Here is a 12,523-nt window from a genome sequence, read left to right as displayed (position 1 = left end):
CATGTTGTATCTCTCTATGTAATCTATGCATGTACAATTTTTGTCCAATGCATGTCCTTGTAGTTCCATCCTTCCAAATAGTGTGCATCCTAAATATTGCAGCAAATATTTCATACAAAATGCTAGAATATGGGCCGCCATGGTCCTTTAAAATTTTTTAAAACATTCAAAATAGGCAATGATCGTCAAAACAACTCCCATAAGTGACTGAATTGAATAACCTCCTTTCAGTAAAATTTCAAGGATTTCAAGGATTTCTTGGTTGCAGAATAGGATCCAACAAAGTAAATAAATCACCAGACATATTTTCGAATATTTATTCACCAGTCATAACCACATACTTTTGCACAATAATGTAATTAAAAGACTTTGCTGGAGCATCAATATTAATTTGCCGGTGCTGAAGTAAAAACTGCTACTAATGTCAACATTAATTTCTATTTTAGTAAATCTTCTTTATAGAGTCTCAGACCTTTAAACTTTTTGCCTGCTCTCAAAATAATTTATGTGCTTTTCAATAACTTTCAAAATGTTTGAGAGAAGTTTTTTTTTATTTTCACAATTTGTTTTTTTTTGTAACTTTTCATTAAAGCATGAAAAAGAAAACATTTTGAATGGCAATTTTATAAAAAAAAAAGAAGAAAAGACTCGTCTATATAAATTGAGACTGACCTCCTCCCTAGTCCATCTGTGTCACCTAAGAGTCCCACATTTAGTTGTAGCTTTAGAGTTTGAAAGAATCCTTCGAGTTGGCCGATGAAGTTGAGGAAGATCGCACACGTTGAGATTTCTTTTGGCTCTTTGAGTGCTTCTTGTGACGCTTCCGGTCACTAGTACTAGGACTCCGGGACTTGCGCATCTTGGACGACTTGACGCTGGACACCACCCCATCGAGAACCTTCTTCACCAACTCATCATCGTGTGCCTGGAGCTTCTGCAGTGTTTCCTGCTTGATCTTCTCGAGACGTGCCAACTCCTCATTTGTCTCCTGTCGCTCAAGTTGACGCAATCTCTCACGCTCTCGCTCCGCCTGACGCTTCTCCTGTTCCTCAATTTCCTTCTTCATGTGATCCTTCAGCAAAAGAAGCGCCTCTGCACGTTTCAGCATTTTCTCTTTGTGCAACTTTGCCTTCTCCTCGCTGGACAGCACTTTGGGCTTCTCTTCGGTCTGCTTGGTGTCCTTTCGTGGGGAGCGACTTCTCTGCCTGTGACGTCGCGATGAAGAAGAACGGGAGCGACGACGACGATCACGAGACCGTGATCGATCGCTAGAGTCCCTTTTGCGGCCTTTGGATGAATAATCACGCCGCGAGGAGTCTCGACGACTCTTGCGATCATGAAGGCGCTTATCCCTGGGCGATCGTGAGCGTCGATGATCACGACTACGACCTGAAGATCTCGATCTACGACGCCTCCTGTCTGGCGATCGATCGTATTTGCTCTTCAAACTATCGCCATGATCACGAGAATTTCTCCCTTCAAATGTCTTCTGAGGAATCTTCAGGAAAATAAGAAATATGATTAAACAGAATGTTCTCATAGCTCTTACAATTTATTTCTTACCTTAACCTCCACTCCAAGAGCCATTGCCATAACTTCGGACTTATTTGATGACTTTAGTGCTTCATGCTGCTCCTCAACGTCACTGCCATGGTGCTCGTAGTCGAGTGCATTGAGATCCACGCCGGGCTTTTGCTCCTCACCCGGAATAAAGGATGAACTCTCATTCTTTTCCTCACCCTTTCCGTAGCTGTTGACCTGTTGCAGCTCATAGAAGCTCTTCTTTGCATCCCTGGCGATCTCCTCATGACGCCTCTTTCGCTCAACTTCGCGCCTTTTGATCTCAATCTCTCGATGCTTCTTCTCCTCCTCAATCTTCTCAAAGTCCGACAGCTTTATCGTGCGCTTCTGTGCCTGCTTCCAGTGTGGCGGTGTTACACTACGGGAGCGACTGCGTGAACGTGAAGGAGTACGATAGCGGAAAACTCCACGCCCTTTGATAACTCGTCCACTTCTTGACAACGGAACACGCTTCTTTGACCATCCAAAGCTGCAAGAAAACAAGAAACATTGAATCCAAAAATACTCATCTCTCAGTTTCTTCTTAGCTTCTCATACTTCCTCTGTCCACGATCATTTCGACGCTTCCTGCCCTTGTCATCGTCTTTGTCGTCCTCCTCATCGTCACTCTTGTCTTCCTGCTTTGTGGAACTCGATGCTCGCATGAGGAATTTATTGGAAACATCGGGTATTTCCTTTGGATCAATTTTAGTCAGTGGAAAAAGGGAGTTTTCACCCTCATCGAGTTCTCCTTCCTCCACCGAAGCACTTCGCCTTTAAATATAAGAAAAAAAGCTCTTCTAAAACACATTCACTCCTCAGATTTTATCATGAAAATGTCTTACTTTGACTTTTTCTCCTTTTTCTTCTTCTCGTGCTTCTTTTTCTTTGATTTAGCTGAGGAGCTATCGTCAGAAGAATCCTCCTCATTCTCTGATTCTGATGAAGCTTTCTTTTTCTTCGCTTTCTTAGCTAGAGGGTGAAATTATATAAAAATTACTCTATGAAGTTAATTTTATAATAATTAAATTTTAAATTAAAAAAATCTTGTTAGTGTTGTAAAGAGAGAATGAGGGCCAAATCTTCAACATTTAAATTTTAGAAATATGTTATTTTAAGTTCTTTATGTTTATTTTAGCGCCTCTTATGGTCATTTATCGAAGTTTCAGCGTCCTAAAGATTTGTTGGAGCAACTTGAAGTTTGTACACATTTCCTTCCCGAAACGGTTTGATATGTTCCCGGAAAGTGCCATAACTGGCTGAAAGTTGTGCAGTGATCCTACCCATTGGATCAGGAGGTTTTTAAGGGATCTTAGGAACGTTCATTTCAACACCTGACCGATCCTTGATGTCATTTAGGGGTCAAAATCTGAGTATAAAAATGCTTCACGCAATTACAAAGGGGACTTCTTAAATGGACAGATTTTGACCCAAAGCTGACATCAAAGATCAGCCGGGTGATGAAAAGTAAGTTCCTAAGATCCCTTAGAAGCTTCCTGTTGCAGTTGGCAGTCATCCAGTTGGCAGTGCTGAACTTCCAGGCACTTATGGTGTTTTCCGGGGTCACATCATACCATTCCGGGAAGAAAAAAGTGTATTCAAAGAATGTACAAACTTCAAGTTGCTATTTGTTGGTCCACTGAAACGTTTTGATTTTGGGAAATTCTAAACCGGAAGTCTCTATCTTTTGCTGCTTTCAAATTATAAAGTAAAAATTAGAATCCAGAATAGTCTGCTAAATTCTTAGCACAGTCATACCACGCTTAATCATCTCTCGGTTAAACTCTTCTTACGCATTAAAACTAATGAGTGCACAATTAGCTAATTAAACATTTTTCTAAGGATCAGTGATCAGTGAAAGGACTATGATGAGAACTTGTGCCTAACTTTAGTAGCCCCATCTTACATTTAACTTGTCGCACCAACTCGCCGCAATTGGAGATCATTGCATCTTGAAGGGGTCTCGAGTTCCTGTCCACGGGTAACTGCTCCAACTGTGTGACCAAATCCTGTCCTGAGACAACTTGGCCAAACACCACGTGAACACTGCAAAGATGAAGAAAAAGCGATAAGTCTACTTGTGGGTGGAGAGCCCAGAGGAGGTTCTTACTTGTCGAGATGAGGCGCAGGCTGGGTGGTGCTAAAAATAAATAGAAGAAAGTGAATGTTTTCGTACGTGTCTCAAGGGGATTTCCGCTATGGATAGGAAATGCTGTGAGGCCTACATGAAAAACTGCGAGCCATTTGTATTCTTTCCGCGATTTGCCATGGAGAGGAGGAAGGGCTTGTCGTGCTTCAGGGTGAAGTTTTCGTCTGAAAAAAAAAAGTTTTTTTTTCGTGGATTTTAGCGAATCTCTTGTGGATAGCGATATTGAGCTACTTTGGGACTTACCCTCGAAAGTTCCCCCGTAGATGGACTCCCCTCCGGTGCCGTTTTTATTGGAAAAATCTCCAGCTTGTATCATGAAATCCTTGACGACGCGATGAAAAATCACCCCGGCATAGTGAAGAGGCTTCTGCGTTGTTCGCCCCAAGCCCTTCTCACCCGTGCACAATGCCCGGAAGTTCTCAGCCGTCTTGGGGGCAACATCCGTGAACAGCTCAAAGACCACTCTGCCCGCAGAGAGTCCCCCAATCGAAATGTCAAAAAAGCACCTCGCCCGGGGAGCTTTTTCGTCCGAGTTTACTGTCATCTGGAAAAAAACAAATTTTCACCAATTCCCACACCTTCCGCACGTCAAACTCAACACCTACATTGCTCAGTGGGATTCACTCAACATCCAGAAGTGTCTGCACAATGTATTTCCGGTATAAAATGGGAGGAATTTTCACCAAAAAGAAAAGTTTGTCAACTCAATCAATAATGACGCCCGCACTGAACTAATTCTTCTTCTTCTTTCACTAAACGTCACCACCAAACGTCTTGTTTTGATTTTTAGTGCATTTCACGTTTTTTGTGTGAGAAGTTTTTAATTAATTTCTGGAATAAAAACAATTTGTAGGCAATAAATAAATATGAGAACTAAAAGATAGACTTCCCGTAAATGAAATTCCACAAATGAGATAAAATGTCTTTGAGTATAACTCGAAAAATTCTTGGAAAACTCAAACCCTTTTTTCGACTCCATGTGCGGGGATTTGCAGCTGGAGATGATATCCGGAGGACAAAGAATATTGGGATTCTGGCGCACATTGATGCCGGAAAGACCACCACGACAGAGAGGATGCTTTTCTACTCGGGACGAACGCGATCACTTGGGGAAGTTCATCATGGGAACACGGTGACGGATTTCCTGGATCAGGAACGTGAGCGAGGGATTACAATTTGCAGTGCAGCCGTTACCTTCCCGTGGAACAATGTAAAGATAAACCTAATCGATACCCCTGGTCATATTGACTTTACAATGGAGGTGGAACTTAGTCTGGGAGCTGTTGATGCAGCTGTTGTAATCCTGGATGCTTCAGCGGGAGTTGAAGCACAAACCCTCACCGTGTGGGCACAGGCTGATCGCTATAGCCTTCCCAGGATTGTATTTGTCAACAAAATGGATCGAGATGATGCAGACTTCATGGCGTGCATTGAAGATCTAAGGAAGAACCTCAGAGTCTTGCCTGTTCCACTGCAAATCCCAATTAGAGGAAAGAAAGAATTAGTTGGGATTGTGGATGTCGTGAAGAGGAAGCTCCTCACGTGGAATACAAAAAACGAAGGATTTAGCTACAAAATCTCCCCACTTCCTGAGAATCTTGCCGAAGAGTGCGAAGTCAAGAGATTCGAACTAATTGACTGTTTGTCCGGAGTAGACGATGAACTGGCTGATGTTGTAATCATCCGAAATACCCTCACGGATATTGAGACAGAAGCTGTAGAGAAAGCCATCCGGAGAGCTACAATCAGCCAGAAAATCGTTCCAGTCCTCCTTGGATCTGCATACAAAAATACCGGCGTTCAGATGCTCCTGGATGCAATTGTTAGCTACTTCCCTAATCCCCTGGAGCGGCATCAAGGACTTGAATCTTTCGAAGGTGACTTCATTGCGAGAGTCTTCAAAATCATGCACGATCGGCAGAGGGGTCCGCTGACACTCTTTCGTGTCCTCAGTGGGAATCTCAAGAAGAACTCAAAGGTCACAACAGGTAGGGGAGGATCAGAAGTTGCTCAGAAGATCTATGAGCCACTCGCTAATGAATACCGGGAGATTGAGTCTGTTTCTACCGGTGATATTGGAATCTGTGCAGGACTCAAGGCAAGGTTTTTACAATCTTCCCAGAAAAGTCCTTTTCCTCATCAAAATTATTCCTCTTCTAGACCACAATGACGGGAGATCTACTAGTGGGAAATTCAGGAATTTTGAAGAAACTCCAGAAAAAATTCCCCAAAGTTCTTTCGTATGAAGAAGATGGTGAATCTGCTGCTGATCAGCAAAGTCCAGGAAGTTTATTTTCAGTTGAAACGAAGATTTCAGATGCTGTCTACTTTTGTTCTGTGGAACCACCGTCATTGTCTCAGCAAAAAGCCCTGGAAATTGCCTTAATGCAGCTTCAACGAGAAGATCCGAGCCTAAGGGTTCGTTCGGAGAATTTACTCCCAAAGACTTTGCAGGGAATTTGAGGATCTTCTTTCATCTTTTAGGTGCGATACGATGAGACTACCCTTCAAACAGTGCTTGGAGGGATGGGTGAACTACATCTGGACATCGTAAAGTCGAGAATTCTATCAGAATACAAAGTTGATGTCATGTTGGGACCGCTTCAGATTGCCTACCGGGAATGCTTGGACGTGGAAAGCGCAAGAGATGCTCTTTCTGTTGAAAAGGAAATTGCTGGAAGCAGGCAAAGGATGTCAATTGTGCTGTCTCTGAATCAAGGAAAGAAAGAAAAATTCTCCGTGGACACATCAAAGGACGCCGGTGAAGGACTAACTTCCCTACGCCCAAAGTATTTGAGTCTCATCAAGAAGGGCGTCCTTGCAGGCTTGGAACGAGGACCAAAGCTCGGTGGGGTTGTCGTTGACACCTTCGCCACTCTTCACGATATCTCCATAGGTCCAGGAGCTGTGGATTCTTTTGTGATTGCCACAGCAGCTCAATGCGTTCAGAAGGTAATGCTGGAAATAATATTTTTGTTTAAGCTTTAAGTGTTATGAACCAAACTCCTATGTTATCACAGATTCTCAGGGATGCAGGTTGTCGACTACTGGAGCCCATCATGTCCCTAGAAATCATTGCTCCTGGAGATCTTATGCCCCTCATCCTTCCGGATCTGAGCAGAAGACGTGCCACAATCCAAGAAATGTGCCCAAAAGGAGAATTCAGCAAACAACTCCGTGTTCATGCTCCTCTTGCTGAGTTATCCAACTATTCGAGTTCTCTGAGGATTCTTACTTCAGGAAGATCGACGTTTTTCATGGAGTTCAGCCACTATGCCCCAATGACAACGCAAGATCAAGAAATTGCCATTAAAACAGCCCAGGGACTGATGTAGTATTCCTTTCTTTTGTAATGTTGTAGTAGATGTATTAAAAGCATTTAAAAATGCCAACGATTTCACTTCCTTTCCCTGGAACTCCCCAAAAATTCAACTTTGACCATTTTGACTACTTTTTGCACTTTTTGAATTTGGCGCCTGTTGATTGAGGAGAAAATGAGAAGGGCGCATTTCACCGCTATCCGCCTCTTTCTGTTTTTTGCAATATTTGATTTTAACGGATAATCGAAATTGCTTTTCTGAAAAATGAGTTTTTCTTCTTTTCCTCCAAGTTTTTTGGCCATAAAACACATTTTTGGGGCTCCTGGGACATCTGAGAATGCTCCGGAGGCTCCCGGGAAGCTCCTGAAGCAGAAATGGAAGCTGACAAAAATTTTGACGGTTGGGGATTTTATACGACACATTTTTTCCCGGAATTAATATTCGCAAACTTTTCTATTTCCACCACCAATCGACACGGCGCCACCTCCTGAGGCCGGGAAATCCAATTCCCTCGGAAAACTCGATGGAAAATGTGAGAAAATTGCGAAAAACTAAAAACATTAACGGTCAATTTGAATTTAAGAATCAGAAAAGATTCCGAAAGAGAGAAAAACGAAGAATCTCGATTCGCTGAAGAACCCCTTGGGGTCTTCTTCTTTTTTTCGGAATTGTCAGGGCCGGACGTCATTTCGACATCCGTACACAGCCGCCTCAGTTCTCCGGTTCGGTTCGTCGGAGAGATTTCACGAGTTCTGACGAGTTCGCATTACATTTCTGGAAGTGTTTCTATTCCGTGGTGACGGCCTCAAGAAGAAGTGAAGAGCAAAATAAGTGGAGCTTCCGTAGCGCTGTTTATCCAACTTCCGTGCATTTGGGGTCACTGTCAGGGACCGCGGGGTGTTCTTTGCGGCGTATTTTGTGGGCCTTTCGGGCCCCCTAAACAGTGGTGGTGTCTTTGTGTGCCCGAATAGAAGGAAAAAAAAACAGAGAAAGAGCGCAAAAGAAACGCGGAGTTGCGGACGCAGTGGCAGGCACGGCAAACATGGTGATTTCGTCCAGATTGCCCGCAGGAGCGACTCTTTGTGGGATTCCGGGTGGATACTGTGTGAAAAGTGGGACATTTTGTGATGCAATTAGGCGGTGAAGGAGCCGCACAAGGAAGGTGGGAAGAAGAAAAGGCAAGAAAGTTCCAAATCGATGAGGAAAAACTCATTCGATACGCATTGTGGTGGTTGTGTGTGAGTGCGGTGTTTTTCTCGCACACACAGAGAACAAGCCTGAGGAGCTTGTGAATGAGAGAGAAGAGAAGAAACTCGGTGACGGTTCCACAACCCCGCGCGGAGTACGCGAGTAAAGAGAACCCGAACTCCGGGTACGAGAACTATTTCCTCCCGGCAACATCCACCCCCCCATTGAGGAAGGGAAGAAGTGTCTTCCGCCCTCTCCCTCCAAGAAGGAACCGTGTCAAGTGCGTGTGTGGTGTGTGCATCAAATGAAATTGCATCGATTGGGGGGCACCATTGGACGCTATTGTGGCAGAAGGCGCGCAAAGTTGATGGATAGAGCACCAAATGACTAGAAATTCCTCTTATATGGCGCTCTCATTCGTACGCCTCTGTGCTGTGTTTACCTTTGGATTATTCCTCACCAATGGATTCCTCTCAGGTGAGTCGCTCCAAAAGTTCTCCAGCTCTCTCGCTCTCATTCCCTTTTAGCCGCCCACGAAGTACAAAAATAACTCGACCTCCTCCACCACCTCTTCCTCCTTAATTCACAATGAGAAAACGCACTGCCTCCCTCCTCTAAGACGTCGCGCTTCTGAAGGGCTTCCCACGAGATTGCTTGAACACTTGAGGTTCTTTCGGGGGAAAATTGGCAGGAAAATCGAGGTCAGTTTGTGGGCTACTTCTTCGCAAAGCTAAGCATCTTTGCAAGTTTGCGTCGCTCCAATGCAGATTTTGCGGTATCACAGCCCATAGCATTTAAATTCATTTTTACACAAACCAGATTCATTCTGTGGTTTTTGGTTTCTTTTATAATTTTTGTTTTGTTTCACGAGGTTGGAACGTCTCGAATGAGGAGGGGTTGCTTTCAAGTTCTTTTTTTTTATAAAACTTTTGTGTATCTCTATAATTTTTGCAACATTGTTCTTTCTCATAAAATCTGCAGAGAGATGAGAGATTTTATTTCTAATCTATATAATAATTAAAGGATTTCGTGTCTGTACAGCTATGCATTTCTACACCGTTGGTCCGATCGTGATGAAATTTGGTACAGAGACTACTGATACCAGGCGGTTTTTACCAACGAATAAATCTTCGATTAAATCTATTAGTTGGTGTTCCACTTCGTGGCCAACACCAATTTCAATTCGTCACAAATCTCTTCTCTTTTAAAAATTTGCGCGAAGCGCAACAAATCTCCGCGTTAATCAATCATTTTTAATATCTTATTTAGTTTGAGAGTTTGTTTACATACCCTAATTAAATTTTTTTCTCCAAAAATACGATTAAAGGTAGAAACAAAATGTCAAAATCTTATAAGATTTTTCCCTGAATACCAAAAATCTTATAACTGACGAATTATAAAAAAGAAGAGAAAAGATTTTTATCAGAACCTATCCCTAAGTCGAAAGGTTTATAATAGATACGAGGTAAATTGTCGCTTCGCTCCAATTTACCTCGCCCCGCTTCGCGGGGATTTGTTGCGCTTCGCGCAAATTTTAGAGGAAAATAAATTGTGATGGTTTGATTGAGGCCACTTATAAATCCCGGAACAAAATTTTGCAAAAAGAAGAAATCAATTTCATACAACACTTTAGGCGCCAAATTCAAAAATTTGCAAAAACTACATGAAATCTCTATGGGGGCTACCTGAAGGGGGCTTTGGGGGGAAAATGAATACGGCCATCTGAAACCGCCTGTTATAAGGAGCCTCTGTACCAAATTCCATCGCGATCGGACAAACGGTGTGGATTTGTATAGAAAAGTCGGAACGACGATTACCAACAAACAGGCCTTTCTTTATTATATAGATAATCCTATCCGTTAAAATGGCCATACCTTTTAGTCCCTCGAAAGCCCCCTCATACTTATAATTCTGGCTTTTCTACCGCTAAGAAATCCTTCTGGTTTTTAGACGTCTAAATAAACTAATTCTACATTCTAACTAAATACTTTCAAGCCTTGGTTTTTGAATGAATAAAAGTATTTATTGTAAGCTGGCCGAAGCCTAATATACAGATAATTCTTTACAAAAATTCTCTCATTTTAAATATAATTCAGTTAAGTTTAAATCTATATACGGGTTTTAAGTACAAAGGTGCACTCCTAAATTTTAAAGTTAATGAACTTTATGAAGTTGATGACCTGCTCCAAGATTTTAGGATCTTCCCCTAACATATCCTTGAGTGTGAGCCCTTCAATTGCGAATCTTCTTCTTTGCTCGTCGTATCCTTGACATTGTTCCAAAATATGCAGTACCGTGATATCTTTAACACAACGGTCACACAGAGGTGGTGTTGTTGATCCGTGTACCAGGTTTATATGGGAAAAATTACAGTGACCAATACGAAGACGGGTTATCATTATATTTTCTTTTCTATTTTTAAGAGGAAGTTTTAGACAGGGATTATCTCCTAGATCTCTCAACTTATTATCCGTAATCGCTAACCAGCCTTCGTGTTGCTTATTTAAGATTTTGGATTTTACTAGACAGTTAAGGTCTTTGAGGCTAAGCCTTGGTTTTTGTATCAAGCGTTTCTAGGTCTCTATTGACATGGCATGTTAATGATCTATATACATTCTTTGGCAAGAAAGATCTTAAATTTTCTAATTGGAAAATAAAGAAAAGACTCTAAATTCCGTTTCATTCACTAGTTTAAGTAGTCTTTAGACTCGTGTTTTAGAAGTTAGTTAATTTGGTTAATAATAATCGTTATTTTATTTTTCAACCTTGAAAAACTTTTTGGTTTATTTATATCTTTCTTACACCTAAATATAAAGTTAAATGCCTTTCTCATTTTCTGTTTGTTCTAGTTTTTTTTTCCTTTGTTTTTCTTACAGTTAAATATTATTTGATATCACTATCATGACTGCTTGTACACAAACATTTAACTATCGTATGTTTCCGGAATCACTAATACCTGAAATTGTTTATGAGCTCAAAGTCTTAATCGCTTTTGCCACAAAATACATTTAATTGTAGTCACGCCGTTTGGCAGTGACATTGAAAACAAAGCTTAGAAATTTAAACACATCTTCATGGTTTTTGTTATCTATCTAAAATATATTCTCCAGAGAGTCGTGTAGATATATCTCCTTTTCCCCAATTCCCCATCTAACAAATGTTTGGTGTGTCAAGACATCTTAGTGAGATGCTTAAAACTCATTGCACAGACAACATTGTAATTATACTGTTGCGGAAAATGCCATTTCGTGTATTTGGGCAGAGAAAAGCAGTGTGAGACTTAGGAGGAGTATTAATAAGCAAAGAGAGCAAAAATAAAAGTGATGAAATGCGTGTTTAGTTTGTTATCAGAAAAGAAATCCGGCATGTTCGCGCCAGAAAATGCCTAAATAAATATAGAAAGCACATTAGATTTATTGTGCATGATCAATCTTGTGTTGGGAGATGAAATTAGAACATCTACCCGTAAGCATCCTCCTTGAGAATATATGCCCTAGATTGAGGCACTATTGGGGTTCCTTTCACATGCCACACATTATACTTTTTTTTTCGGTAGGTAAGGTACCCAAAGAAAGCGATAAATTGTACAAGAACTTCTTGTCAGGCAGTGATCTTTAGCGATGGTCACGAACTTGAATTAACTCAACCAAGTTTAAGTTTTACGATCCCCAGCTGGGACGGACGGGAGGAGGAAAATGACTTAGATTTTGCCTTGAACTTTCTAATGCAAAGCCATAAAATACACCAAGCTAAAATACACAACGTGGTTCTTATCTAATCAACTTTTAAAGAAAAAAAATATATTCATAGATATATTCCCTATACTAAACAATTCCAAGTGGGGAAGGCGGTTTTTGCCGTCATGATCTCCACGTCTTTTCATGTCTCTCTCTGTGAATATAAAACAATTAAATGATACGTTTATACAGAGGAGTAAAATGAGGTGGTTTTCAATAGATGTAGCAATAAATTGCACAATGTCTTGCTTATGAGAAAACATTTTTAGACCATCAATTTAATTGCTATTTTAGAATAAAAATTTCTGAGACATTTTACGATCAATGTTTTTTTTCTCGTCATTGCAGTATTTTCTTTTGGCGGGAGAATGTTTTTGTATACATAATATTTTTTTTTTTCATTTGTGATGCAAAAATCTATATTTGTGTGTGAAAATTCAAAGTTGTAGCAAAATAGCCAATACAGCTTTGTTTGTATGTTTTAAAGTTCAACAAATTTACATTGGGTGTTATACAATCATTTTGAGTTAATTTATTGAAGTTTGCTCTATAGATTTTATATAATTTTT

At 40.9% G+C, this 12,523-nt stretch overlaps 3 protein-coding genes across 3 annotated transcripts in view; 2 read left to right on the top strand and 1 right to left on the bottom strand.

Moving 5' to 3' along the window:
* Nucleotides 1–303: 303 nt before the first annotated feature.
* LOC129797494 (peptidyl-prolyl cis-trans isomerase G) lies at nt 304–4,437 on the bottom strand. The gene is made up of 9 exons (XM_055840144.1): nt 4,315–4,437; nt 3,953–4,253; nt 3,786–3,873; nt 3,671–3,700; nt 3,467–3,606; nt 2,406–2,532; nt 2,119–2,334; nt 1,564–2,050; nt 304–1,498 (listed from the first exon to the last, which is right to left on the bottom strand). Exons 2-9 carry the CDS (start codon nt 4,251–4,253, stop codon nt 725–727), a joined length of 2,163 nt encoding a protein of 720 aa, XP_055696119.1. The 5' UTR covers nt 4,315–4,437; the 3' UTR covers nt 304–724.
* Nucleotides 4,438–4,495: 58 nt separating this feature from the next.
* On the top strand, nt 4,496–7,100 carry LOC129797487 (ribosome-releasing factor 2, mitochondrial). The gene is made up of 4 exons (XM_055840129.1): nt 4,496–5,807; nt 5,870–6,127; nt 6,194–6,661; nt 6,730–7,100. The coding sequence occupies exons 1-4, from the start codon at nt 4,629–4,631 to the stop codon at nt 7,042–7,044; spliced, it is 2,220 nt and encodes a 739-aa protein (XP_055696104.1). The 5' UTR covers nt 4,496–4,628; the 3' UTR covers nt 7,045–7,100.
* A 622-nt stretch (nt 7,101–7,722) lies between these two features.
* Nucleotides 7,723–12,523, top strand: part of LOC129797434 (protein sidekick-2) — a 38,827-nt gene continuing 34,026 nt past the window's right edge. Inside the window, exon 1 of the mRNA XM_055839981.1 lies at nt 7,723–8,694. Coding sequence (XP_055695956.1) covers nt 8,601–8,694 — 94 coding nt within the window. The 5' untranslated portion in view covers nt 7,723–8,600. The remainder of the gene's footprint in view (nt 8,695–12,523) is intronic.

This window comes from Lutzomyia longipalpis, chromosome 1 (genome assembly GCF_024334085.1).
Source record: "Lutzomyia longipalpis isolate SR_M1_2022 chromosome 1, ASM2433408v1".
NCBI classification, from domain to species: Eukaryota; Metazoa; Arthropoda; class Insecta; order Diptera; family Psychodidae; genus Lutzomyia; species Lutzomyia longipalpis.
This window is presented reverse-complemented; position numbering and strand designations above follow the sequence as displayed.

What these genes read in the sequence shown, in the direction of transcription:
- LOC129797494 (XM_055840144.1), bottom strand. Translation starts at nt 4,253, where the DNA reads ATGACAGTAAACTCGGACGAAAAAGCTCCCCGGGCGAGGTGCTTTTTT. An exon ending in CCTGCGCCTCATCTCGACAA is followed by an intron (nt 3,607 to 3,670) that starts GTAAGAACCTCC and finishes TCATCTTTGCAG; the next exon opens with TGTTCACGTGGTGTTTGGCC. An exon ending in CTCTTGGAGTGGAGGTTAAG is followed by an intron (nt 1,499 to 1,563) that starts GTAAGAAATAAA and finishes ATTTTCCTGAAG; the next exon opens with ATTCCTCAGAAGACATTTGA.
- LOC129797487 (XM_055840129.1), top strand. Translation starts at nt 4,629, where the DNA reads ATGTCTTTGAGTATAACTCGAAAAATTCTTGGAAAACTCAAACCCTTT. An exon ending in GAATCTGTGCAGGACTCAAG is followed by an intron (nt 5,808 to 5,869) that starts GCAAGGTTTTTA and finishes TTCCTCTTCTAG; the next exon opens with ACCACAATGACGGGAGATCT. An exon ending in GAGAAGATCCGAGCCTAAGG is followed by an intron (nt 6,128 to 6,193) that starts GTTCGTTCGGAG and finishes TTCATCTTTTAG; the next exon opens with GTGCGATACGATGAGACTAC.